Source organism: Exophiala spinifera (genome assembly GCF_000836115.1).
Source record: "Exophiala spinifera strain CBS 89968 unplaced genomic scaffold supercont1.5, whole genome shotgun sequence".
Lineage (NCBI taxonomy): Eukaryota > Fungi > Ascomycota > Eurotiomycetes > Chaetothyriales > Herpotrichiellaceae > Exophiala > Exophiala spinifera.
The window spans coordinates 1,032,455-1,055,534 of NW_015622517.1; the positions used below are offsets into that span (position 1 = coordinate 1,032,455).

General features: G+C 51.5%; 9 protein-coding genes across 9 annotated transcripts; 4 read left to right on the top strand and 5 right to left on the bottom strand.

The window, feature by feature from the left end:
* Nucleotides 1-82: 82 nt before the first annotated feature.
* PV08_06956 (uncharacterized protein) lies at nucleotides 83-499 on the top strand (the record flags this gene model as incomplete). Its single annotated transcript, XM_016381289.1, has 1 exon — nucleotides 83-499. One exon carries the CDS (start codon nucleotides 83-85, stop codon nucleotides 497-499), a length of 417 nt encoding a protein of 138 aa, XP_016234391.1.
* Nucleotides 500-2,581: 2,082 nt separating this feature from the next.
* On the bottom strand, nucleotides 2,582-3,964 carry PV08_06957 (uncharacterized protein; the record flags this gene model as incomplete). Its single annotated transcript, XM_016381290.1, has 1 exon — nucleotides 2,582-3,964. One exon carries the CDS (start codon nucleotides 3,962-3,964, stop codon nucleotides 2,582-2,584), a length of 1,383 nt encoding a protein of 460 aa, XP_016234392.1.
* A 586-nt stretch (nucleotides 3,965-4,550) lies between these two features.
* PV08_06958 (uncharacterized protein) lies at nucleotides 4,551-6,603 on the top strand (the record flags this gene model as incomplete). The annotated part of the gene is made up of 2 exons (XM_016381291.1): nucleotides 4,551-5,252; nucleotides 5,314-6,603. 2 exons carry the CDS (start codon nucleotides 4,551-4,553, stop codon nucleotides 6,601-6,603), a joined length of 1,992 nt encoding a protein of 663 aa, XP_016234393.1.
* Nucleotides 6,604-6,724: 121 nt separating this feature from the next.
* PV08_06959 (uncharacterized protein) lies at nucleotides 6,725-7,519 on the bottom strand (the record flags this gene model as incomplete). Its single annotated transcript, XM_016381292.1, has 1 exon — nucleotides 6,725-7,519. The coding sequence occupies one exon, from the start codon at nucleotides 7,517-7,519 to the stop codon at nucleotides 6,725-6,727; it is 795 nt and encodes a 264-aa protein (XP_016234394.1).
* Nucleotides 7,520-8,774: 1,255 nt separating this feature from the next.
* Nucleotides 8,775-9,795, top strand: PV08_06960 (uncharacterized protein; the record flags this gene model as incomplete). Its single annotated transcript, XM_016381293.1, has 2 exons — nucleotides 8,775-9,065; nucleotides 9,139-9,795. 2 exons carry the CDS (start codon nucleotides 8,775-8,777, stop codon nucleotides 9,793-9,795), a joined length of 948 nt encoding a protein of 315 aa, XP_016234395.1.
* Nucleotides 9,796-10,276: 481 nt separating this feature from the next.
* PV08_06961 (uncharacterized protein) lies at nucleotides 10,277-11,393 on the bottom strand (the record flags this gene model as incomplete). Its single annotated transcript, XM_016381294.1, has 4 exons — nucleotides 10,277-10,465; nucleotides 10,520-10,675; nucleotides 10,721-10,991; nucleotides 11,068-11,393. 4 exons carry the CDS (start codon nucleotides 11,391-11,393, stop codon nucleotides 10,277-10,279), a joined length of 942 nt encoding a protein of 313 aa, XP_016234396.1.
* Nucleotides 11,394-13,346: 1,953 nt separating this feature from the next.
* Nucleotides 13,347-14,567, top strand: PV08_06962 (uncharacterized protein; the record flags this gene model as incomplete). The annotated part of the gene is made up of 1 exon (XM_016381295.1): nucleotides 13,347-14,567. The coding sequence occupies one exon, from the start codon at nucleotides 13,347-13,349 to the stop codon at nucleotides 14,565-14,567; it is 1,221 nt and encodes a 406-aa protein (XP_016234397.1).
* A 1,378-nt stretch (nucleotides 14,568-15,945) lies between these two features.
* On the bottom strand, nucleotides 15,946-16,280 carry PV08_06963 (uncharacterized protein; the record flags this gene model as incomplete). The annotated part of the gene is made up of 2 exons (XM_016381296.1): nucleotides 15,946-16,049; nucleotides 16,103-16,280. The coding sequence occupies 2 exons, from the start codon at nucleotides 16,278-16,280 to the stop codon at nucleotides 15,946-15,948; spliced, it is 282 nt and encodes a 93-aa protein (XP_016234398.1).
* Nucleotides 16,281-19,690: 3,410 nt separating this feature from the next.
* PV08_06964 (uncharacterized protein) lies at nucleotides 19,691-20,063 on the bottom strand (the record flags this gene model as incomplete). The annotated part of the gene is made up of 2 exons (XM_016381297.1): nucleotides 19,691-19,725; nucleotides 19,775-20,063. The coding sequence occupies 2 exons, from the start codon at nucleotides 20,061-20,063 to the stop codon at nucleotides 19,691-19,693; spliced, it is 324 nt and encodes a 107-aa protein (XP_016234399.1).
* Between the last annotated feature and the right edge of the window lie 3,017 nt (nucleotides 20,064-23,080).

The following is a 23,080-nucleotide window of genomic DNA, read 5'->3' on the forward strand; positions in this document are numbered from 1 at the left end:
AGTCGTTAGAATCCATGTCTCGTTGACACGCTCCCAGAGATATACTTGACATTGCCAAATAAACCACACCACTGTCGACAACATGGCTGTAAAGAATTTCTTTGTAGAGCAATTTCCAAAACTCGTCGCACGCCTGAGAAGGACAAAGTCTGACAATGATGAATCCAAGGAGACACCCAAATACACCACCATCTGCGAGAGACTGACGGGCCCGAATGGCCACATGGCAACGCCGGCTGCTGAAGGCTTGCTCGGGGGCTTCAGGCGTAACAGAGACGGATCGAGATTCAGCGAGGTTGTCCAGTCCCAGGAGCAAGCCAGCCCGAATAGTACCAGGTCGCACATAGTGTTCGCCGAGCTGCCTAGTCGTCGATCTTCGATGGAAGGAAAGAGGACGCCGCCCAGACCCCCGACTCCATATCCTGAGGATGATGGCCGCACAGTCGACAGGGAACCTCAGTGGCATCTTGCGAGAGCCTGGACTGCGCAGAGCAAGTGAGATCCGCGGAAAGCTCAACCAGAAAGACCCACGCAGCTGTCGTTCCATACATGGGAGGCGACTTCTCAAAGTTTTCCTTTACCTTGGGAACAAGCCTGGCTCTCCTTCCGCCTCCGTCTCCACCCGACTTCTACTGGCACTTCACTTCATCGTTTCAACACAGTCTCTTAACGCTCTCAACATTCTTTGTTTGCTCTGCTCAAACTCCCCCCAAGCATCCAGGCTTCATGGATGATCTGTGGCAGTCAGTTGCCAGCATACTGATCGACGCCCATTTCCTCTTCAAAGACATGTCCGTTTCGATCGAAGTTTGGCTCCAAGCGCAGTTCAGCGGGACGACCACTGTCTCTCATACCAGAAGCTTGCCATACATGTGGCACATTTGGACGAATCGATTCTTACCCTCCACAAGCGCCTCCTGGACCGTGTGCCTGTCTCTGACAGGGAGCTGCCTCTTCCAGACCAAGCCCGTGCAGACCGAGTCTTTCTCAAGCTCATTAGAAGGAAAGCTGGGAACAGATTGACCAAGTTGGCGGTCGATCTGGACCGTTAGTACCGAGATTTTAGCTATGTCACACTCCGAAAATCGGGAACCGGGCCTCGCCATGGTCTAGGATGGACTTTCGATCCCAGGCCGTTCATACTGAGAACGAGGGCGTGGTGGTTACGCCAAAGGTGCTTCTTTGTAATCAAAAGAGTGAACGACTTGATATGGATGGATCACAAGCAACGATTCGATTTTGCCAATACTGGAGATCCAAACCGTCTCTACCCACTCGGCCGCCATCCGCACCCTCGCTTCCATCAAACAGGCCCTGCCCATGTCGGCGTCACATCATCGATCCGAGCTCTTTCACAGCATACGTCTCCTCCGGCTTCTCGTCGTGACAAATCTCCAGCTACCATGAGACCCTCCTCCTCCTTATCAACTGAACAAGGCTTGCCGGTTGGTCTAGCAGGAATGTTTCATCCAGAAGCGTCCGATCACATCTATTCACCACCCCCAAAGATGTCGGCTCGTGCTGTACGTATCGAATTATCACGACGTCTAGGGAAATCAGCTCATGCACGTTCGACTCGCAGCGAAAACCCTCATCCAAGAGCAAGGGAATATCCAGAATTTGACCACCCTCGCTCACCACCGTTAAGAGAGAGCGAGTTGCAAATGTCAGCGTCCGACCGCGTTCGGTTTCTGCCTCCTAGATCGCGATTGCCCCTAAGATCAAGGTCCCCAGACTCCTCCTCCGCATCCGAATATCATGATGCTCAACTGGAGCCCCAAGTCGACCCAGAAGCCCCATTTCGCGGCGTCTCACCCCTTTCAATCTCTCGCCCATCAAGCCGGCTTTCAAGTTTCCCCTGAGGAAATAGATTACAGTGTTCACAGCGGTTGAGCTACAAGGTCGGCCGGTTTTGCAGAGTGGATGGATTTCAAGCTGGGAAGCTGGAGTCTGTGTTCACAGTGTTGGCTGGTGTTGTCTTGTGGCTTTTCCGAGTATTCACTTTTGTATTCGTCCGAAGCCAAACTTTTTGGTCTAGGAGTACTTGGACTCTGGGAGAACTGTGTAGGACCTGTAGGGATTCGAGTCTTGATAGATATCTGCACTGTTGCTTGTTCAAAATACAATCCATGTTCGCCTGTGCATACTTGAACTCTACTATGCTCGGTTGCTTACTAGTTAGAGCCCCGATGCAAGTCCTGCATCTCTTCTGTCACTCGCCGCATGCTTTGTTTTCCGGGTCATTCTTCGCCCCCGTCAAGTTCTGTACTAGGGCACCCGGGAATACGATCCATGTTCGCTTGCGCATCCTTGAGCTCTATTCGCTTGTGCATACACGAAGTCTATTTTGGTCTTGTCCACGTAAGACCCCGATTCGATATCCTGCATCTCTTCTGTTCAGCCGTCGCATCCTTTGTGTCCGGCCATTCTCCGCCCCCGTCAGGTTCTGTACCATGACCACCTCGAACAGCGAATGTGAGGGAGGAGTGCTTGGGGGCGTGGAGTGCAGCCAGCCGGGCGGGTGTGACCGGAGAGAGGGATCTGCAGGTGGTGCTGCGCGCGATTGCAGCGGCGTCCTTGCTCAGTAGTCATCCCCGGTGGAGCCGTAGAGGTGGTTTCCCCTCTCGAGCACGGCAATCTCGTCACCGACCTCGACGTACAGGCCAAGAATCTGGTCGACAGCCTCCTTCAGCGATGAGTCTTCCGGCACGCAATGCATGCCCAGATATCCCAGCGCTGCCGGGTTGCCGTTCTCGACTGTTCGATATTTGACCAGCGTGGTGCTCGGCTGAGGCCTCCCCCTCTTCTTCTCCGGACGAGGGGTGTCTTCCTCGAAGACGCCCTTTTCAGGGATGACATTGGGCATCGTGCACCTGGACGTGCGACAAACCACCGAAAATACGGGCGCAACCTTGGCCTTTCGTAGTCCCGAGGCTACGGATCTGGGTATGATCCTGTACCGTTTCCACGTTTCCTCTGAAAACGCAGGTGCGCCTGCACAATAGATGTTTGCTCGGAACCGCAGCGCATCAAGAGGCCGATTCTCTCGTGGTAGCAGCTTGGACGTGGCGTGCACCGATGGCAAGTTTATGACGTGCACAGGCTGTTGATCCGTGTAGCCGTGAACCGCGGGCGTGCCGATGTAATTCAGCGGCGCTAGATTCCTGGTTGTGCGGACAAGAGTGTCTGGTGTACACCTCATCAAGGTAAGCCTCTGACGTTCCGGGATCTTGAGAAACCTCTTCAGCTTGGGGAGTGCCGCTGCAACAGGAGGCAGTTGCCCAAAATCGAGGCCCGAGGCCTGGCGACTGTGGATCGTGAATGGCTTCAGCTGTAGACCCCATTGGCGCGTTTGACTGGCTGAAGGAAGCAGTGGTACGACAAAGCGGACGTGGGGAACTGCAGACAACGCCCGCGCCTCGAACATGGCTCTGATGGATCCGAACGCGTTGGGAGCATCAGGGTTGGGGAAGCTCACGATGAGACAGCCGCCCGCCTGCACCAGTCGGTCGTCTGGGCTGCTCTGTTCGTCCGGAAGCCACAGTTCTTGCTTGACTAGTGACATCCGTGGCTTCGTACGCTGGCTGATGAACTGCCACTCACCCGGATTGGCCTCCACGGCAAGAGCAAAGCATCGGTCGTATGCGAAGCCAGTTTTGGTCAGCAGAGCCCGTTGCAGTCCGATGGGTGCGCATGACTTGATGGGGTAGATGTAGAGCGCCTTGACGATGATCGGTTCGTCCTGCGCTGCTCCTTCTTCCTTTTCGTATCTCGCGTCAAACTGGTCGGCGAGGCCGCTCACCCCGCGCTGACCTAGGCGTCGTAAATGTCTGAGTTCCCTACGAGACAGGTACAGATTGCCAGTCAGGACAAGGATGAGAGTGAGGCCGCCGAGAAATACATGTCCAAGGACCACCCAGAGGACTGTCGTAATCTCGAACTTGGTTAAGACTTGACCGATCATGATCCGGCACGGCTTTAAACCCCAGAATGAATGGTAGATGGAGTCGCTACGCGTGCCTCAGGTCAGAGGAGTGGATGATGGAGACTGCAATGTGGTGAGAAGCGGTGCTGAAATATGAATCATATTTGAAGGAAGGAGGATCCCGCGGGTGCGAAGAAAAGCCTCGTCTCACAGCCACGCCCTGTCATTGACTCAGGCACAGGTTCTACTGTAAAGACCCTAAAGAGGAGACAGACCGTCTTTGCAACTTAACCTGCGATGCTCCCGTCAACGCTGCGACGACGCCCATCGCCTATCTACACAGATGCCAGAGGGGTCCCGTCTTGCTTGTATGTAAACAAGAGTTATCTGCAATCGGAACTAAGGATTCTGCGATTGCCAATGACGAGCCGGCTGGTTGTCCCTAAGCGACCTGAAGTCTTTTCATCTTACCTTAGTCAGCGACTTTCTCACTCCAATCAGTATTCTACGAGCTACAGTGTTGAGACCTGGACTCGGATTGTTTCTGCGGGGGTTGTCTGAACCTCGGAACCTCTTCCATCAGCGACTTTGTGCAAGCTAGACTTTTCTTTGACGTTTTAGAAGCATGTCCGGAGTTCGCAAGAGAAGGAAAACAGGTTGTTTGACCTGCCGTCAAAGGTACATTCGAACGCCTTCTCGCGAAAGACGTGCTCACTTGCTAAACTCTTCAAGGCGAATCAAATGTGATGAGCGCAAACCCACATGTGAGAGATGCGAGGCATCAAATATCCATTGTGCCGGGTACGAGCAGATGCGATACATCGATGTCCGGCATCGTGCGCCGGCAGAATCTCCGCAATACCAGACTCCTTCAGACAGTGCTACTTCAACAAGATCTCCCTCCCAACCGGTCGCCCACTTTGAACGGGATGGACTGCCCTTGATAGCTCTGCCGAACAATCCGACTCCTGTACAGCGGCCACACTCGAGAGCACGGGATATATTGGCATACCATCAGTATATCTTCCGCACGGTCCCTGTGTTGTTTCCGGCCTGCTATTTCCATTTTTGGAGAGACATGCTTTGCCAGGAAGCATGGGAGACCGAGTGTATCTACGACGCAATCATAGCTCTGGGTTCCTTGCACAGAGCGTCCTTGCTTTTGGCACGGTCCGAGGACAACGCTCGGAGCAGAGGAGCCGACACCAAGGTCACGGCGCTACAGACATACACTATTGCTATAGAGGGCCTTTCGAGACAGCTAAAGTCGCAGCCACCGGCACCGGATGTTTTGGTGGCAGTTCTGCAGCTGCTGGCATATTTCGAAGTACTATCATTACCCAGACCTGGAGATTTAGTTATTCGCTGACCAAAGTCGACCTAACTAGTGTTTCAACGGCAATATTTCCGCCGCAATTCGGCACTACCATATCGCAAAGTACTTTTATCTCAGCCTGTCCCTCGAAGAAGGGAATATCGACTCACTACTGCCTATCAAATCTTCTCTACGGCATGTGAGTTTCCTCTGCCGCGTTATGCTTCCCCTGCCCATCAGCTTGTTTGGCGCCGAGAACTCGTGCAGACTTCACCCAGACGAGAGACGGCGCACCCACTTTCTCGGACGAGACAAGGATGGGCCGCTATTGTCCGAGTACATGCATCAGCTCCTCGACGTCTTCTCGGCGGAAGAATTCGTCGCTGATCTAGTATGGAATTCTTTTGTCAAGAACATCGAAGATGTTTCGTCGGAAAGGATCATGTCTTTCCTGCTTGAAGTAGACGATTGGAAGAAAAGGTTCAATGACCCTTCACTGAAGTCGGCGGCTGAGCAATACCCCTCCGGACTGAGTAGGCGGGATATCGACGGGCTCTTGAGCACACAGCTGCAGCAACGTCCGCAACGCACCTATCAGTACGCGCTGACGGCTGCGCTCTATCACTTCTGCATGGCTAGACTTATGTGGGCGCTGTCTCGCGTTAATGGCGATGACGAGGTGTATGAGCTTTCGGCCTACTTTCACGTCAACGAAGTCGTCCAACTATCCCATTGTTATTCAGACACGACAGGTGTGGGCCAAGGCCGGGATCAGGATCACTGGGTCTTTGGAGAGGCCTTGGAAATCGGCTTCAGCGCCATGTTGTATCTCTGTGGGCAATGCTGTCCGTGTAACCTGTGGAGGGACTTTATTATTGAACGCCTGCAGCTGATCGGCCGCGAGGGCGTGTACAACGGCCCAGCTTTCGCAACGGCGCTGACGATTCTCCGTGCGTTCGAGCCTGTATCCAATACGGCAGCGCCGCACTCAAGCATGCTCGGTAGGCTTGGTCCCCCCCGGTCGCGGGTCATACCACTGTTGTTCACCCAAAAGGATGGCCAGGGTTTCAAACTCTACCTACTTGGTCCTGCGCCCAACAGGAGTGATCCCGTGCTTGGAGACTACGAGGTGCTCTCCTTATCCCAGTGGACCACCGACGAACAGGGTGCAATGCAAGAACCGGTCACCGAAACTTTCGGAGGTAACAATAATACTACTCAACCGGCAGGTCCACCAAGGCCCGGTTCTGAGTGGCTGCTCAGCCAGTCTGTCATCATCGACTGGATGGACACCTTCCGAAGTTCCGAGTTCGATGTCGAGCTGGCCATACGAGATCACATTGACGGAGTGCGGCTATCCTGAAAAGCACGAGGGTGATGTGGATGAAGATGGGGGCAATGCATTGGAATATAGGTGATAATCCTTCATACATGACTGCTGGGGATGGCATAGCAAAACGCTTGTAACTGTGCACTCGCGGAACTCAACGTCGGACGGCCACCACAAACAGCCTCGGATATCGGAGACACACCTTCCCATCGACCAAGGGTGGGTAGAACTCGGCGATCTTTCCAAGATAGGCCTCGAGAAAGCCTTTCCTTTCCTCGTCGCTTAGCGGATCAATGTAGGGCCTCAAGCCCGTCCCCTTGACCCATTCGACGATGGCCTGATGGTCATCGAGGATGTGGTGGTAGTACGTACGCCATATGTTGACATCGGAGCACAGCGGCTTCAAGCTATTGTACAGCTCCTCGGGTGTTTGGAACGGCTTGCGCGTGGGCGGCTCAGGTAGCCGGTTCAGCGTGGCCGACCAGGGACCGTTTTCGGCCACGGCACGCATGGCGACGTGGGAGGGCTCGTTGAAGTTGTCGGGGACTTGGAAGGCAAACACCCCGCCTGGCTTCTGGGTCATAATAAGCTCGGTGAAGGTGCGTATGCGATCGTCGTACGGAATCCATTGGTACACAGCGTTGGCGAAGAGGAGATCTGCCGAGGCGGTGTCTCGGAACGTGGCGAGATCCGCGAGCTGCACGTCGACGCTCTCCGGGAGGGTCTGTCGAGCCTTGTTCACCATGTCCTGAGACGAGTCCACAGCGGTGATATGGGCGTCTGGGTATTGTTTGAGAAGGACGCTAGTTGAGTTGCCCGGCCCGCAGCCGAGATCGAAGACGCGTCCTGGAGATGCCAGAGGGACTTGGGACAACAGGTCAGCCACGGGTCGTGTTCTTTCCCGTTCAAATTTCAGGTACTGTGCTGCGTTCCAGTCTTTGGTCGCCATTGCGGTGGTTGAAGAGTGGACTGGCCTGGTCAGGGGAACGGCGCGGCTGCAATGCTCAGGGACCAGGAACCGCACGAGAGTGCTGACAGATGGGGTGAGCTTGGTATATTTGGGCGTCATGCTTCCAAAGAAGATAGTTCATTGACTCAGTTGCTTCAACCACCCCTCTATATATTCTTGTATACCACCCACCACATGTGTTGATGTCGAGGAGTCATATGAGCGATTTACAGCCATTGTCCGATGTCGGGTTTATCGCTTCGGACAATGCCCGCTGTGATGGGTTGTAACTGGTTAACCAAGGTGGAAAAACGGGTCACGTGCGGGTCACGTGGGGCTGTGGGAAGCGGATCCCAAAAGAGGTTAAACTCGACGTCACGTGGGTATTTAGCGCAGCCTCGCCATGAACAGACAACGACACGTCTTTTGCTTGGGTGGGATTCATCATGCTTCAACTATCTCCTCCAGGTCAGTCTACAGATACTCATGCAGTCAAAGCCGCATGCGCGACGAATGTGGCTCTGGAATCGCTGAGATGCTGGTTGAAGCAAGCGACCATAGGACCTGTTCAGGGCAGACATACGGGATGTGAGGATATTGTCTACGTGCACCGCACATACAGGCTCAATAAAGAACCCTTCACACTTCTTTTGGTGGTGCGTTGTTCATCCCCCTTACAGTACTAGAGACAAGGCAGTGAGTCATGGTCATTGCTGGCCAGCCAGCAACCCTTGCCGTGATGGGAGCAATGGCTCAGAGTTTGTGCCGTGAAGCAAGAGCATACTGAGGGAATCCTCCTGTTCAGGCTGGTCTCGACAGGGGTGCAAGGAGAAACGGTGAACCAAGGAAGCTAGTATTGTATTGTGAAAAAGACCATGCAAGCTGTGAAGACCATTTGAGAGACAGAAAGAGACTTCCCATTTTCTGGGAAGTCGATCTCATCTTGCAAAGTTTCTCTGTGCTTGGATGAGTTGAATTGTCGTGTTATCTCGAGCACACAAGGTTCACTTCGATCTTACTGCCACTTCCGCAGTTACTTCTCTGCCATTCACGGTCACTGCCTCCCCCGCAGGCCGTCGTCATCCCACGCCAGATAATTCACTCCTTCCATCTCTCACACATAAATACCCTTCCTCCTCTTCCTCATCCTCTTCTTCTTCCTCTTTCTTTTCCCCCTCCCACCTCATTTTCTTCATCTCTCTCGCAACAACTCAGACTGAAGACAAAAATCTCTATCTCTCCGCACAAAGCAAGAATGTTGCTCCTTGCATTCTTCACCTTCTTCCTCGTTGCCTTCGGCACCCCTCTCACCGGCGTTGATCACAATGGAGTGATTGCCCGTGATCAGCCCGATGACAGCAAGTTCAAGGGTATCGACTTTTCCAAGGCCTACAACGACTGCAACGCAAGCCAGCTTGCTATCCTTCAGCGTGCCAGTTTCGTCGCCGTGACTGAGATGTTGGATCCAAGTGACGTTGGTTTGGTCGGTCATGACAATGATTTCATCTTCGGTTGGTTCTTTGGTCAGCCCAAGCGCTGGAAGACGGTAAGCCAAGAAAAGCACCCACATCCACGTTCTCACTTGACTTGCCAGTGCTAACTTAACTGCTTGGGAACAGAAGTACAACTCGGACGTTTTCGATCAGATCAAGAAAAACCTGAAGTATCCTTACAACTTTGTCTGGAAGGGCAAACAGCCAGACGGCAACGTGGACGTCACCGAACGCCTCTCCTACACCTGCAGTGAAAGCACCAAGTCCAGCTCTCCTCTATGCCAACCAGGAACAAATGCCTACGTTGCCAACCCTTCGCAGAGCAAGGATGGCAAATGGACCGTCACCTTCTGCCCTGACTACTGGACTCAGCTGGAATACGCAGACAAACTGTGGGACAAGTCTATTGCACCACGTGTGTCACCCAGCCAATTGAACATCCGAAGAACATTTGAGGACGAACTCATATGCCAATACATGCAGGTCGACATCATGGGTTTCCACAACTACTCTTCTGCGGACGATCCACACCCTCACATCGGCCAGGAATGGGCCACCTTGTACGGAACCTACCAATCAATCCAGGGAGCAATGTTGGCAAACAACTTTGCCTACTTGAACCCTGGCACCGTCAACAACAAGACAGCCTCCAACCTGGACAGCTACGCTCTGTTCTTCCTCGCCAAGTGGGTCAATAAGAAATATGGTGGTGTGTGGAACAATGCCCAGAGCAACTACTGGGACGCTCCTGATCCAGATGGAGTTGGTGGTTCGCCGCCTTGAAGAGCAAGTCAGTATTGATGGCGTGCCTGCGCAGTCTGACAGATCTGCATGGAATTGTCAATCAGCAGGACTGCAGCACTGAAAACATCTCGTGTGTCTTTCATTCATTCATTGTTTTATTTGCGCGTTGAAGACCTCAATGAGTTGAGGCTTATGGAAACATGGGGAGAAAATGGAACCAAAAAAAATTGGGGGTGATGATTTTATCTTGCGTGTGCTTCCTGAGTCCATGGTCCTTTCATCCATCGGACATCCAAAAGTATTGACGGCAGGCAGATCGACTTGATCCTGCTTCCCTGGTCTTAAGTAGTGTTATCACAATGCACAAGACCAATTCTACCACTATTCGGAATTCATAATTTCACACAGCCTGTGCGTCCCTTATGTGCATATCATTCCCATTGCTACCGCACCTAGCAGGGCTTATCAACAGGCCTGCTTTCACCAAGTTCGAGAACAATCCAGAGAAGCTTCGTAAGCTTTAGTTGGCTTCGAGCAATTGCTCCATCCGTTCTAAGACCGAATACAGATCGTCGGCCAATAGGGTCACGGTCACAGATTGAAGACCCACATCCTCGTCCTTTCCTTGACCAAAGGTAAAGTCTTGAAGTGATATGACAAGCCTGGCTTGACTATTGGGGTTCTTGGCGCCGTCTTTGCTTCGGATCTCCTAATCGATACAATTAGTGCTATCGCGGGACAAAAGAAAAGGACATGTTCTTACCATGGAGTCGCAGGCAATCCCCTCAAACTTCCCGTCTTCACCAAACTTTGCCCTCCATACCAAGAGCTGCGCCCCTTTACCCTTTGGATAGTTCAGGTCGATGGCGATGACGGTTCGGATGTGGCCCTCCGTCTGTTCGATGTATTCTTGAGCGATCTTTTTCAGCTCTTAGGTTGTCTGCGAGAATGCGACTTCACCAACAAGAACCGGGTATTCAGGATGCTCCACGGTTCTGAATTCAAAGTCGGGTTGACGCAAGACATCGTCCGTGCCGTCTTTGGAAGGATATCGCACGTCAGCAGAGGCCATGGGGAAGATTGACTTGGCGAAGCTAGACACTGGAGTCTCCTTGTTCTTTCGCGCTTCGAGGAGGAACCCTATCAGACTCTGGTTGAGATCTGCCACCAGAGCCTCGTGCATGTGACTGGGCATTCTCAGCGTCAGCGTCCCAGTTGCATAAGAATAGTCGTATCTGTCGTTCTACAGTTAGCTAAAGCCTGGAAGAGAGGGACATTCTTGCCAAAGAGGAGTCGCGCGGAAGGACCTACTTCGGACGCGCTCCCGCGAATCCACGACGACGCTCCAACTCCTCTTCGAATTGTTGGAATTGCTCTGCAGGGAGGAAGAACTCGGGTCGTTGATCGTTGTATGGTGAGCTTCGGAGGTACCTCGCCACCTCTTGCAGCTCGAACTGGTACTGCTGCTCCGCGTCTCCAGAGGCTGCAATGTTGGGGAATGAGGGTTGATCGACTGTACCGCATCGTTCACCGTGGGCAAGAAGCGAATTTGAACTATCGCCGCTCAGGTCAGTGTGATCCGCAGGGCAGATCTCGGCGTGACTCTGTCGAAGCGTAGAGCCCTGCTGTGAGTCCATATTCACACTGTCGCCTCCCAGAAGACGAGATCTGTCGCAATGTTGTTCCTGTCCTGAGAGAGTGTTGTGGTTGTTGTGGGTTTTGGTGGTTGTTGTGATGGTGAAGCATTCCGATATAATAAAAATGGGTCTTTAGGCAGCGAGCCGGATTACAAAAAAGTTGGCACACCTGACGTCACACCACCACCCCTTTCCTGCCGCACTTGCGCCTCGACTTGCAAAGCTGTTTCTCTACTACACCAACAACCACCCCGGCTATTAATCTACCACCATGGTGTATCCAAGGCCTGTAACGCCTACAGCAAAGGAAGACGGCATAGATCAACCTCAGAAACCAACTCCGGTGAAGAATAAGCTTTATATAGTTACGAAGTTCTGTTAGGATAACAGTATCGATATTACCTAATAAGCTATCTTTAACTGGGCCGAAGTAAAAAGAAGAATAGGTTATAAATATCTTGAACCTAATCAGGACTCGCGCTGTTATTGTAATTCGCTTTATATTATTAAACACTAAGGTTATAAGCCTAAAATCAATGATTTAGACTTTCAAATTATTAAAGACTGAGTGCTAGATAGTGAATTTAGTTCATGAGTATATATATAGTTTAAGATTTGGTTTGAGGTTTTTCTCGAGCGAGTTATATATAAAGTAACTATTTAGCGTGTATTCAACGCTCACGATTATTATAAATATATCGCTTATTAAAAGCCTTATTTAACAGTATAATCGATCGCGTAAAAACAAGAATTTCTCGCCTTGCGACGCTTATAGACGCTTAACTAATAGCGCTAAATATAATTCTCTAATAAGTGCCGTTTTGGTCGCGATCTAAAGCGCAAGTTATATATAATCTAACAAGTAAATGAACACTAACTACCACCCTAACTATATTTAGCGAACATTTAACGAAAAGATTACCAAGTATAAGAACGAGAAACGATAATATATTTAGATCATAATTAGATATAACTTTAAGTTTAAGCTAGTGTTCTATAAGACTAGCTTATTAAATAATAAAATAACAGACCGTATATATATTAACAAGATTCTTCAAGAGATTAAGTTATAAATTAACCGCGACAATAACTTTATATTAGAGAAGAATAAAGATTCAGTGTATAGTATAGACTAGAATAGCGATGTATAGCGTTATAAAAAGTAAATTAGCTTGCAATACTTCTTTAATACCTTCGGGTCGCTAAATCTCTCTTTAATTAAGAATATATAGCGCGCTCAAAAGCAGAAGATCAAAGCTATTAATCAATTCGATAATGAGACTCCTATTGCAGCGATTATACATTATTAGGATGAGATTACACAGTCAACAGTGAACAAATATATTGATTCTATGTGTAGATATATAGAGAGCTTACACAGGAACGGCGGAGAGATGACGGAATTCTAGCTACTGCAAACCTACTTGCGAATTGGTAACTGTATTCATTACGATTAGATCTACCATAGAAAATTGTATGGTGAACCTAATAGTTGCAAATAATCGAGTTGTTGGTTGCGTGGGCGTGCAGTGGGCCATTTCTGGTGTGCCACTTATTTTGTAATCCGGCTCGGGCAGTATGTTCTACGGTGATACAGAGGGCCGGCTAGGCATATCGCTTCGGTGGAGCACACTCCCGTTGATGTGTAGATTGTGCCACCCCCAGCCAAAAACTCTGGATTCCATCAATCCATGGAGTGCAGTGCGCTCTTGCGTCATTTTAGTGGAGGATCTTGAGCATTGAACTCGAGCATCAAGAGATCTGCTGCACAAGAATGAGCTGTGACTGTCTTCAGCGTGGTGGTTAGTTTCTCCTGTCGCTTTCTCGATGACGTCAGCCTCGCAGCGACTTACTCTAATTTCACAATGGGCAGCGTCTGGTGGTCTTCATCACATACATCCCTTGTTCATCTAGAATCGCCCTTGCATCATCTCCAGGGCCGTAAGACGCGCCATGTCTTCCAGCCACTTTGGTGTGACATGGCGAAAGGCCCTTGTATCACTCCCACGCCTCGTTCCTGATTTTGTGCTGCACTGGACCTCGCCCGAGGGTCCGCACCCTCTAGTCTTCGACGTACCATCTCGAGACTCGCACAAAATACCGCTCTATGTCTTCATCCCGCCGGATCACAATCCACGTCACCACAAACCAGCCTCTGAAGGGACACATCTGCATGAGGCCTTGCACCTCCCGCGAGGCACGGGCGACGAGGAAAGAAGCTTGCCTGTCCTCATCGACTTCCACGGTGGGGGATTTGTTTTGGGATCGTGTCAGGAACAAGTGCCATTCTGCGCCAAGATGTGCAGAGAACTGAATTGCGTCGTGATATCTGTCGACTACCGACTTGGTCCAGCCGCACAGTATCCAGCGGCACACTTTGATGCTGAAGACGTGACCCGCGCAGTACTAGACCCCACCAAGCCCTCCTACAGGGTCCTTAGAGCCAGCATTCAGTCTGCTCTCCAGAAGCAAAAGCGAAAGAACATCCAACTTGACGAGCAGAGAATTGCCTTTTCAGGCTTCAGTTCCGGAGGCAATCTGGCCTTGAACATGGCCCTGACCACCAAGAACGACCCGACGATCCATACCGATTGGCCTAGCCCTGTACCATGGGACCTGAAGAACCATGTGCCTCTCTTGCTATTCTACCCGTCATTCGACACTCGACTGCTCCCGCACCAAAGACCGAGACCCGAGGGCTATGACGCTCCCCCAACTTTTGCTGAGAGATGGAGACTGGAAGCCGAGCTGATGCCAACCTACCTGCCTGCGTCTAAAAGTGGGCATCCCAGAGCAAGTCCAGGTCTTGCGGATCTGAGGGCGCCTGAAGGAGACAATTCTGGTCTTCACCCCAAGGCCAAGATCATGCTCATTCTACCACAGTTTGATACACTTCATCATCAAAGCGTCGTTTGGATAAAGAAGGTTAACGACGAGGGGCGTGGCTCGGACCTGAATGTCGTCGAAGTGAAAGGCGTGATACATGGGTGGACACAATTCCCCGACTCATGGTTGGACGATGATAGCAGAGCGTCGAAATGGGAGATGTTTGAGAAAGCGAGGATGTTTCTGGACATGTATTGGAATCATCCCGAAGGGAAAGAGGTGGATGTTGTTCAACTTGCCACTAATGATGATGGCGATGTCAAGGTGGACTCGACGCCCGACACTTGACATGGAAGTCACCCATAGTCATTCGATGTTGTCACGCTACGTTCAGCACCACGAAATCCAAAATCGTCTCCTCCAGCAGTTTGCTGTGCCGAAGTATCGATCTTACAGGAGATCTCTCGGAGTTTCTCATTCCCTCACAGGGGCTTTTACGCTCCCCCCTCACCATGCACGGCTCCCAGAATTCAAATCCTTTGTCACAACCTTTCGATTTTGGCTGAACCGATGCTTAGCGTTATCCTACAGTGGGAGTATTTCGGACACCGCCATAGTGTATATCCGTGGACGCTCCGTCATCGTCGCTATCATTGGTATTGTTATTATGACCCTGAGCCGCACTCTGTCAATGGAATGCGTGCGAAACAGTTCTTTGCCCAAACACAAAGACAATGGAACAAGGTTACAGCCTTGTCTCCATCCAGCCTATGATCAACTCATGGCATTATCGTTGCATCATTAGCCTCTGACCTGCTTGGGTGGGCCGAAACAATGGAAGACACGGATCCACTGGTGGCAATCGAATCGAAACAGAGCAACACGCTGGTATAAAACAGAATGAGACAAATTTATATCTTGTTGGAGGGTACAGTGGACAGCTGACCCATGAATTTTGTCGAGTCCGCCCGCTGGACCACGCAACAAGTGCAAAACCCTTTCTTCATTTTTAATTGGCACAAAGCAGCTGAGGGAGTCCTTGTACAGACCTCTTAGCGTGAAATTATGAGTAGGTAGGTATCGTTTGAGTAGAATGAACAAGGGTGACGTCGACACCCCACCGCTCCTCTCACATCAGCGACGATCCAGAAGTGCCAAACGAATCGTTATCCTAGTACGGACTGTCGAGGACTATTGTCGTCTGTGGAGACGGAATTAAGCTGCCCAATATCTCACCGCCTTGATCGGAAGTAGAATTTGAGGCTATGCCGCTGTACCCACATGGAAACGCCGGCGGCGGCAGCAGCCGCAGCAGATATTGAGACTGCGGTGAGGTTCATGAAATCTGTCAATTAAAGATAGACTGCTAAACAACCACCGACGTCTTGTGGAACATGTCGTTGTCGTCGATACTTTTCGACACTTCGACATTGCACGAGGAAACAGTGTCACAAAAAAAGCCGTCTTCTCCACTCAGAAATGGGCTTCCACGAGGCCTTCAATACGGTCGACGGGTGGTGCGTTACAGATACTCCGAATCCACGCATCCATCATCATGCCACGCTCGCAGGAAAGGAGGGAAAGACACCGCCCGACAGCTCACAATCCCACCAGCATCAATACAGACAGTAATCGTCACCTGTTCCTGCGCCTGCATAGCGGGCACCCAGTGACACTGGCAGATGTTCCACCCAACGCAGCAGCAACGCCTTCCCCAGGTCAAAGTTCAGGTTCTCGAGGTCTGGCTCGTCGCTGCGACCATGCGGCGGGGGCGTCTGTTGCCGTCGCTGGTTGTCAGGACATAATTGTCGAACTGCCCACCAATGCCGACTGTGTCTTTCAGTCAGTGATTTACCTATCGGTAAGTGATGCAGCTTTCGTACGTAGATGGATCCCACCGACCCCCTTGGTCTTGTACACTGCGATGGCGGCCTCAGGCTTGGCCGAGGCCTTTCCCTTGGAGGTCTCGGAAACATCCCGAAGACCAGAAATAGGTACTGTTGGGTGTGAGGTTGCTGGGCGCTCGTTGGAGGAGCGGGCGCGCAAGGTTTTAGGCGCCATGAGGATTCTTAGGAGGGACTGGACTTGTCAGATCACGAGTGCAGCATATGCGCAGCCAAGGGGGGCCTACTTGCCTTTCTGAGAGGTGGCGAGAAATAGAAAGGCCATGGACGAGAGACGAAGCGAAGAGCTTTTTGTTGATATACCATTCGGATCACGTTCGAGGGCCACTTCCTCCTCAACAGGAAGGCGCCTGTGCATTCATCCCCGGATCCACCAGCAGACTCGCCTCGCAGATTCTCGATTACCAGGGACGACAGAGTGGATCTCATCGATGGCAGGATACAGCAATGGCAACAGGAGACGCAGTTTGACAAGAACGACGGCTTGCTCGGTGTTACCGTGGTGAGTGTTGAAACCTCGGAAAGACAATCACGCGCGGGGTATCATGTGGTATCATGGCTCCTCACCCAAATTGTCGACGAGATGCCGGGGAAACGGGAGGGACCCAGTCCCTTTCCAGACTGGCCAAGGAGTAGAGACAAGGCGCGAGGCCTGATGGCTTGTTGCAAGATGGGTGCCGGCATGCAAATTTGAAGAGCTCATGGGCAATGTCGTGCCACCTCCTCACACTGGCCCGTGCATGCGTTGCGGATAGAAGTGCTGTGTTCTCGAAGACATGGTTGAATTCCATTGGACCAATTCTGCAGTAGGAGACCCGGTGAGCCTATCGTACCTCAGCCCGAAGAAAGTGAAAGTCTGATTTCAGCGGCGGGACCGCTGCCGACTGGGCCCACGGATACGCCCCAGGTTCACTGAGTATTGTTTCGAGGGGGTCCGACCTCGCTTGTCGGGCTTCTGAAAGCAGAAGACTTACATCAGGTAAGGGGGTTGTGTCTTGGCATGTTTTTCGCCAGCCATACCCTCCCGTATACCAGCGGAAACGACTGATTTCATTAAGAGTTAGAGGGCTGGAGGGGAAGAGAAAAAGCCCGGTTCGAGGAGTGTGAGAGGGAGATAGAAGCAAAGGTAAGAAGCAGGCGATGCAGCAGTCCGTAGCAAGGTGCTGACCTTACCTGCCAGGAGTGCGCCAACCACAAGGACCTGTTAGCAGTCATACTTTCCTGCTGACCATCTGTAACGGCAGCGTCGGAGATCCACTGTAACGAGGGTCGGCAAGTCGTATCGCCATGGTGCTACTCCCACGCTCGTGGAGCGGAAATAGATCGTCACCTGTGCTTTCAACTCCAGCGCTCGGATAATGGGATCTCCAAGGCATTCGAAGCATTTGCGTCACACTTGCTCGGAGGCAGAGGCTGTTGCAGGCACCGACTTTCACATTCTATGATTCTCCTGACCCTTTAGCACAGAAGCAGGTGAGTGATCTGGTTTGTCGGCAGTCTGGGGTACTTCGTGCGAGAAAGCCTGAGCGTCTTCGGCAGAAACGGTAAGTAACCGCCCTGCGGTATGATAGCATGTTCGTACAAAGATACTGTTGACCAATTGTATCTGTCTCTTCCACGCGCAATATCTCGCTTGATGTATGTGCTTCCTTGACGGGCATTATTCATATCGCTGGGAGCCTCATGCTGCGCCATCACCATGTCGGCCAGGGATGTCCCTCACCCATCCCGAGTGCTCAATGGCAGTTCATGGCCGGGGAAGATGACTAGCTCCCTGAGATGATTCCGGGCCGGTGTTCCCCAGCGAATCCGAGAGGGTGACGCCGCAATAATGTCCAGTAGTTCGGCGGATGAGTGTCGACACGGTTTGGAGCAGCTGCAGTGCGTCGGGCGTAGTTATTAGATCATTCTCTTACAAGACACTAGCTGAGCGACGGAGTGAATGACGTGGTGATTTGTTTGATGATGTTGTACAGAAACGACGATCACCCTGGGAGCGAGCAACTTGCGATGCCGCCCGTCAGCTAACCTGTACTGTGTATACATTAGCTAGGAGAGTCTGTGCTACACGGGAGAGTGGCCGCTCGAGAGGAGAGGATGTCAAGTTTCGGGAACACCGATTCCATCGGTGTCACAAACACCCTGTCATGAAGCTCTTGATGTGGAGCAATCAACAACCACCGGGTTGTCAAGAGGCAGTACTCGTGGATACCACCGGACGGGATGTTTTTGAAAAGTCGTCTACTCTATTGCAGAATTTGAAGGTCGATAGCTGCCACAGATTGGCAGCGGAGAGTTTCGTTGGTCGATGGACTAATGTCAGCCGCAAGGGTTGTTGCACGGTGAACGATCGGTGAAACACCTCTGTCATAAAGTCGGGCACACAGGCAAAGCCGACGGCGGCAAGCGTTCGCGTGCAGGGATGACAACTGTGGCCTTCCCTGTCAGCGAGCGCGATATTTGCGGCTGCAGGTGGGCAAGCCAATGCCAGAAGGCTATCTACGTCGAAATCGGGACTAAGAAGTCCTTCAAAGCAGTCCTTCCAGCTCAATTCGACGGTCTTGGTGGCCGTGAATCCACTTTAAGGAAGCTGTTGAACAACAATCCTTCAAGGGGGACGTGGTCGGCAAGCTTAGCAAGGGATAGTCAATCAGTGACAGCGCAATCCATCTGCGGTGCAACATCGACTCAAGCCACGGTTACCTCGGAAGGGGAGAAAGAAAGAAATCGCTGATGCCCCTGAGGAGCGGCGGAAGGTATCCTAGTTGCGGAGGAGACAGCAAACGATGACTGCAGATAAGACGCCTGGGTTGCAAATGAGACTGTCGCTTGATGATGCATACAAGTCGAGGGATAGATCGATGGAAAAAAGCAAAGGAGCTCGCTGCCTCTCGCCGCCTCCTGCTACCGCCCGACAGATCCTTGTCCGACCAAGACCCCGCAGAGAAAAGACACCCCTCCCCCTGCGATTTCGTGCAGAATCGCCTGCCCTGCGTTTCTTCACCGTGCTCTAAAGCGATGTCGACCGTGTCTCCAAGCGAATCCCTAGTCATGGACACTCTTCCGTCTTTGTTGCTGATTGAGACACAACATGGAAACCAATGCTTCGCACCATTCTGCTCCACCGGCATCGTCCCACTCGACACGGAATACTCGAACGGTAGCTTGCATCGCCCTGTCCTAGACAGTCGCTTATCCGCCAGAAGCACCTCCCGCAATGCCTAGATGCACGCTCCGCAACCTAAATCCCCAGTCGCAATCCAATTCTAACCGCAGTCAATGGTCTGTCTGCCTGAATGAGATCATGAAACATCCTAGAATTCGAGATTGAACCGAACATGTCGCTTCAAGCCCATGGCAGCGAACAAAGATTGGTGACGGATGATCGCACAAGCAAGACAAGCCATGGGCAGGACATCAATCAAAGCAATCGACGACAATCTACCCTTCGAGTCATCTCCTGGTACATCTGCTGGCTCCAATCGAAACCTTTTGTGGCTCTGCGCGAGGTGTCGAGGCTCGGATAGTTGGGCGTCCACTGCAAACCTGCTCGGTTGGTCATCTGCTTTATCTGTGTCGCTCGAATTGACCTCCAACAAAGGCTGGAAAGTGTCAGCTTTAGGTAGTCCACGACTTGTTCGACTGACTTACCCAGATCAGTACTCTCGATAGAGGATATCGGCACGTGGATGGGCGTCCCATGTTGCTGAAAGAGAGCCGCAATGGTATCAAGCTGAGCAAACAGGATCGAGCTTGACATCTGTCTCGTCTGTTGATTGACGACACCCAAAATCAGCGGATCCATCTGATCAGTTGACATTGCAAAGATTTCGACCGTGTATGACGAGGTATTGTTACGAGACCTTCCAGATCTCCTATGAAGGCCGGTACCAGCATGCTGGCTTCCAATCTGAACCCTGGGTGTTGAAGTGAGAGACATCTTCTAAACGCTAGGCCGTGCCAAACAGAAGTCCATAGATATGAAGGGCTTCAGGAATATCTTGATATTTGATCTTGACCGCGCAGGAATGGGGCATCCGCCTCAAAAAAAGCTGACGACATGGCGAAGACTTAATATCTTGGGCGCACCAACTGTACCACCAGATCGTAGACAGTAGGTAGATCTCACGAGAACGTTGTCTGAGCATCAAAAGTCGGTGAACATGGCAACAGCATCAAAGCCAGGTTCTCAAGGCCACGTAACTCTACCATTTGAGAGTAAGGAGGGCCTGAGGGCGCAAGGTGTCACAAGCCCGCGCCGGGAAAATACTGATTGGGTTGCGGACCGGAGGACGACTTAACAATCTTCGACCGTCCTGTACGAAAAGAACATTCCAGCCAGTCCTGTGACAGTGACACAAGCCCAAAGCAACTTCGATTATCTTTGAAACGGGGTGGACTTTGATCTTGGCCCAGGGCGGCTGTGATCGGTCGCAACGGCGATTCAAGGCGAAAGGAAGAGGTTCGCCACCTAGACTCCTAAAAGAGTCCCGGCTCTACTCTCGCTCACATATTTGACGACCGGAAAGGAGGCGAGTTTGAAGGTCCATGAGTAATGCCGTTGCCCCAGCTAGGTGTGATCCAAGGGGGTAAGGATTACTTGGTGGCATGCCGAAAACGGGCACTTAGCAACGACTGTCAGATGTGCCGTTTGATCTGCTAGGCTGAATTAAAGAGCCACATTAATGGCTGAGACCTTTTTCTAGCGTGTCGAGATTGCGTTGTTGGTTCGATATGGATCTGAAAATGCACGGCTAGTCCTGCCACGCTCGACAACCGCAGCCATTTTGCTCGTGAAAACGCCCAACGCCCTGCCCGTTGCGACACTGTCGGTTCTCCTTCAATGTGACCAACGCAGTGCAGACTATGTACGAGGGTGTATCGAATCCTTGGGTCCAATACTCAACAGGCGGTGTGGAAGGGACTCTTGATTGCAAGCCGGGACAACAGTGCAATGACAGCCAACAATGGAGTGAGGCAATGATTGGAGTATGCAACATCCGCACTCGTCAAACAGACATTGATGGACATGGCTGCCAGATTAGGTCGCAGGTACCGACCCACGGAAAAGCCGGGATATTCAGTTGAAGAGACCAGGCCTTGAGCAGAGATCTGGACAGAGGTTTTAGGGAAACGGCTTACGCGAGGCTAGAGGATGGTTACAAGACACATCCCTGAACCATGACGAACCATAGCTGCAACTGGCTGTTGGACCGTCCCGTGAATGAACCAACAGGTGCGCTAAATGCACAGGTGATGCCACGCCTATGCTAGGGTAGGCACTGAGCGCTAGGTAGACTGCCGGGGGTGATCCCGGTAGCATCTCAGACAGAAATCAATAACTGATGAATATACGCTTTGTCTCGAAGCGGGGCCTGTGCAACAATTTTGTGTCACTCTTTGTCGAGTGACCGTTGGTTACCTAATTGTCATCCGAAGAGACCATCATGTCTCATTTCAATAGGCAGGGCTATCGCCAGGGAGATGATTGATCTTACCTTACAACTAACAGACAAAAGTTGTCAGTAGTCAGAGACAGGGTTTTGGTAGCGTGGCAGGCTGAGCCAGAAGCTAGAGCCGCATGAACTGTCCCAAACGGGGTAGGTAGCTTTCGGGCCTCGACACAAATCACCAATCGCAAGTACTCGAGTTCTCGAACAATGGCCAAGATCGGCACCTCCATGATTAGGTGCTGGGAGCCAACGCAGAATCATGCATGGGGTGGGTGTGTGGGCGACGAAAACTGAGCCCGGGCTCGTCTTTCCTTTGTTGGCCATTGACGAATTCCACGATGTCCGGCAAAGCCACTTGCAATCTGAGGAGTTGTCGCTTGGCTAGCCTGGCGCTGCACCAACCTCTTCTTCATTTCTTCTAGAAGTGGCCAACAAAAGGGTGATCCTTTTATTACTGTTGTTCTCTTCCAACCATTGCTATGCGTTGTTGATTAGCACCAGTAAGGAGGTGCCTGGTTGTAACGGCGTAGGCCAGTCTTATCGGGCTTCCGCCGTCTGGCCCACTTTCCCGGTTTCGCCAGTCATCTAGCACGATCGCGTTGCTCGAAAATTCATATGCGAGAGGCTCGAAAAGAGTCGGTCATGCATCGAATTGACCTGACCAATTGAGCCAGAGCAGAATATTTATCTTCTTGAGGCTGAGTGACAACGTCTCCGTCGATGTTGGGAGAGTAACCAAAACACATATGTGGCTGATCTTGAGAGCCGTAAGTCTTTTTCGGCTGGGACTTCATGGCCGTTAAAGTGTTCTCTCTTCGTCGGGTTGTTAACGAAGTTCTTACTACATCCCATAGGGTCTTTCAAGTTCCACTGCAGACGTCAACTCTTCTGGATGTCGGACGGAGCAAACCAGACGAGGACGAAGTGCGCCTGTGGGAGACGCATCTTCTATCTGCCATTTATACATCAGGACGGCCTCAATCACTCAAAAGCAGTATGCCAGAGTGAAGTTACCACAAATGGTCACTCAAGCGTGATGATCGAAGCCAGGATTGGAAGGAACTGAGTCATCTCTAATCCCTCGTATTTGCTGTTGAGGTCGTCTCCTTCATTTTCCCGCAGTGCTTTCTTTCATCGTATGAGCGAGGGGAGATCTGCTTTGGTGTGCAATGACAGTCCGTGGTACCTGCCACGGGCTGCAGCGGGAAAAGGGTCCGATGGACTCGCCTGCAGTCCGCACGCGTCACTTCTGAAGCTTTGGTTCATCATTCATCATCTGGAACTGTCAAGAAGATGTCTCAGAGCGGTATCACCGTTCAGTATATTCTCTTTTGTAGACCGTGGTTTACCTATTTGTCGCTCAACTTCTGTGACTAGTGATACTTTCACCGAGATATTGTTGCGTCCTTTGTCAATCCCGTTTCAGCCATATCGCAAAGCGGTCTCACAATTGAGGGTGCTATCCAGCCGCAGAATAGAGAGGATCCGCCGAGATGTATAAATC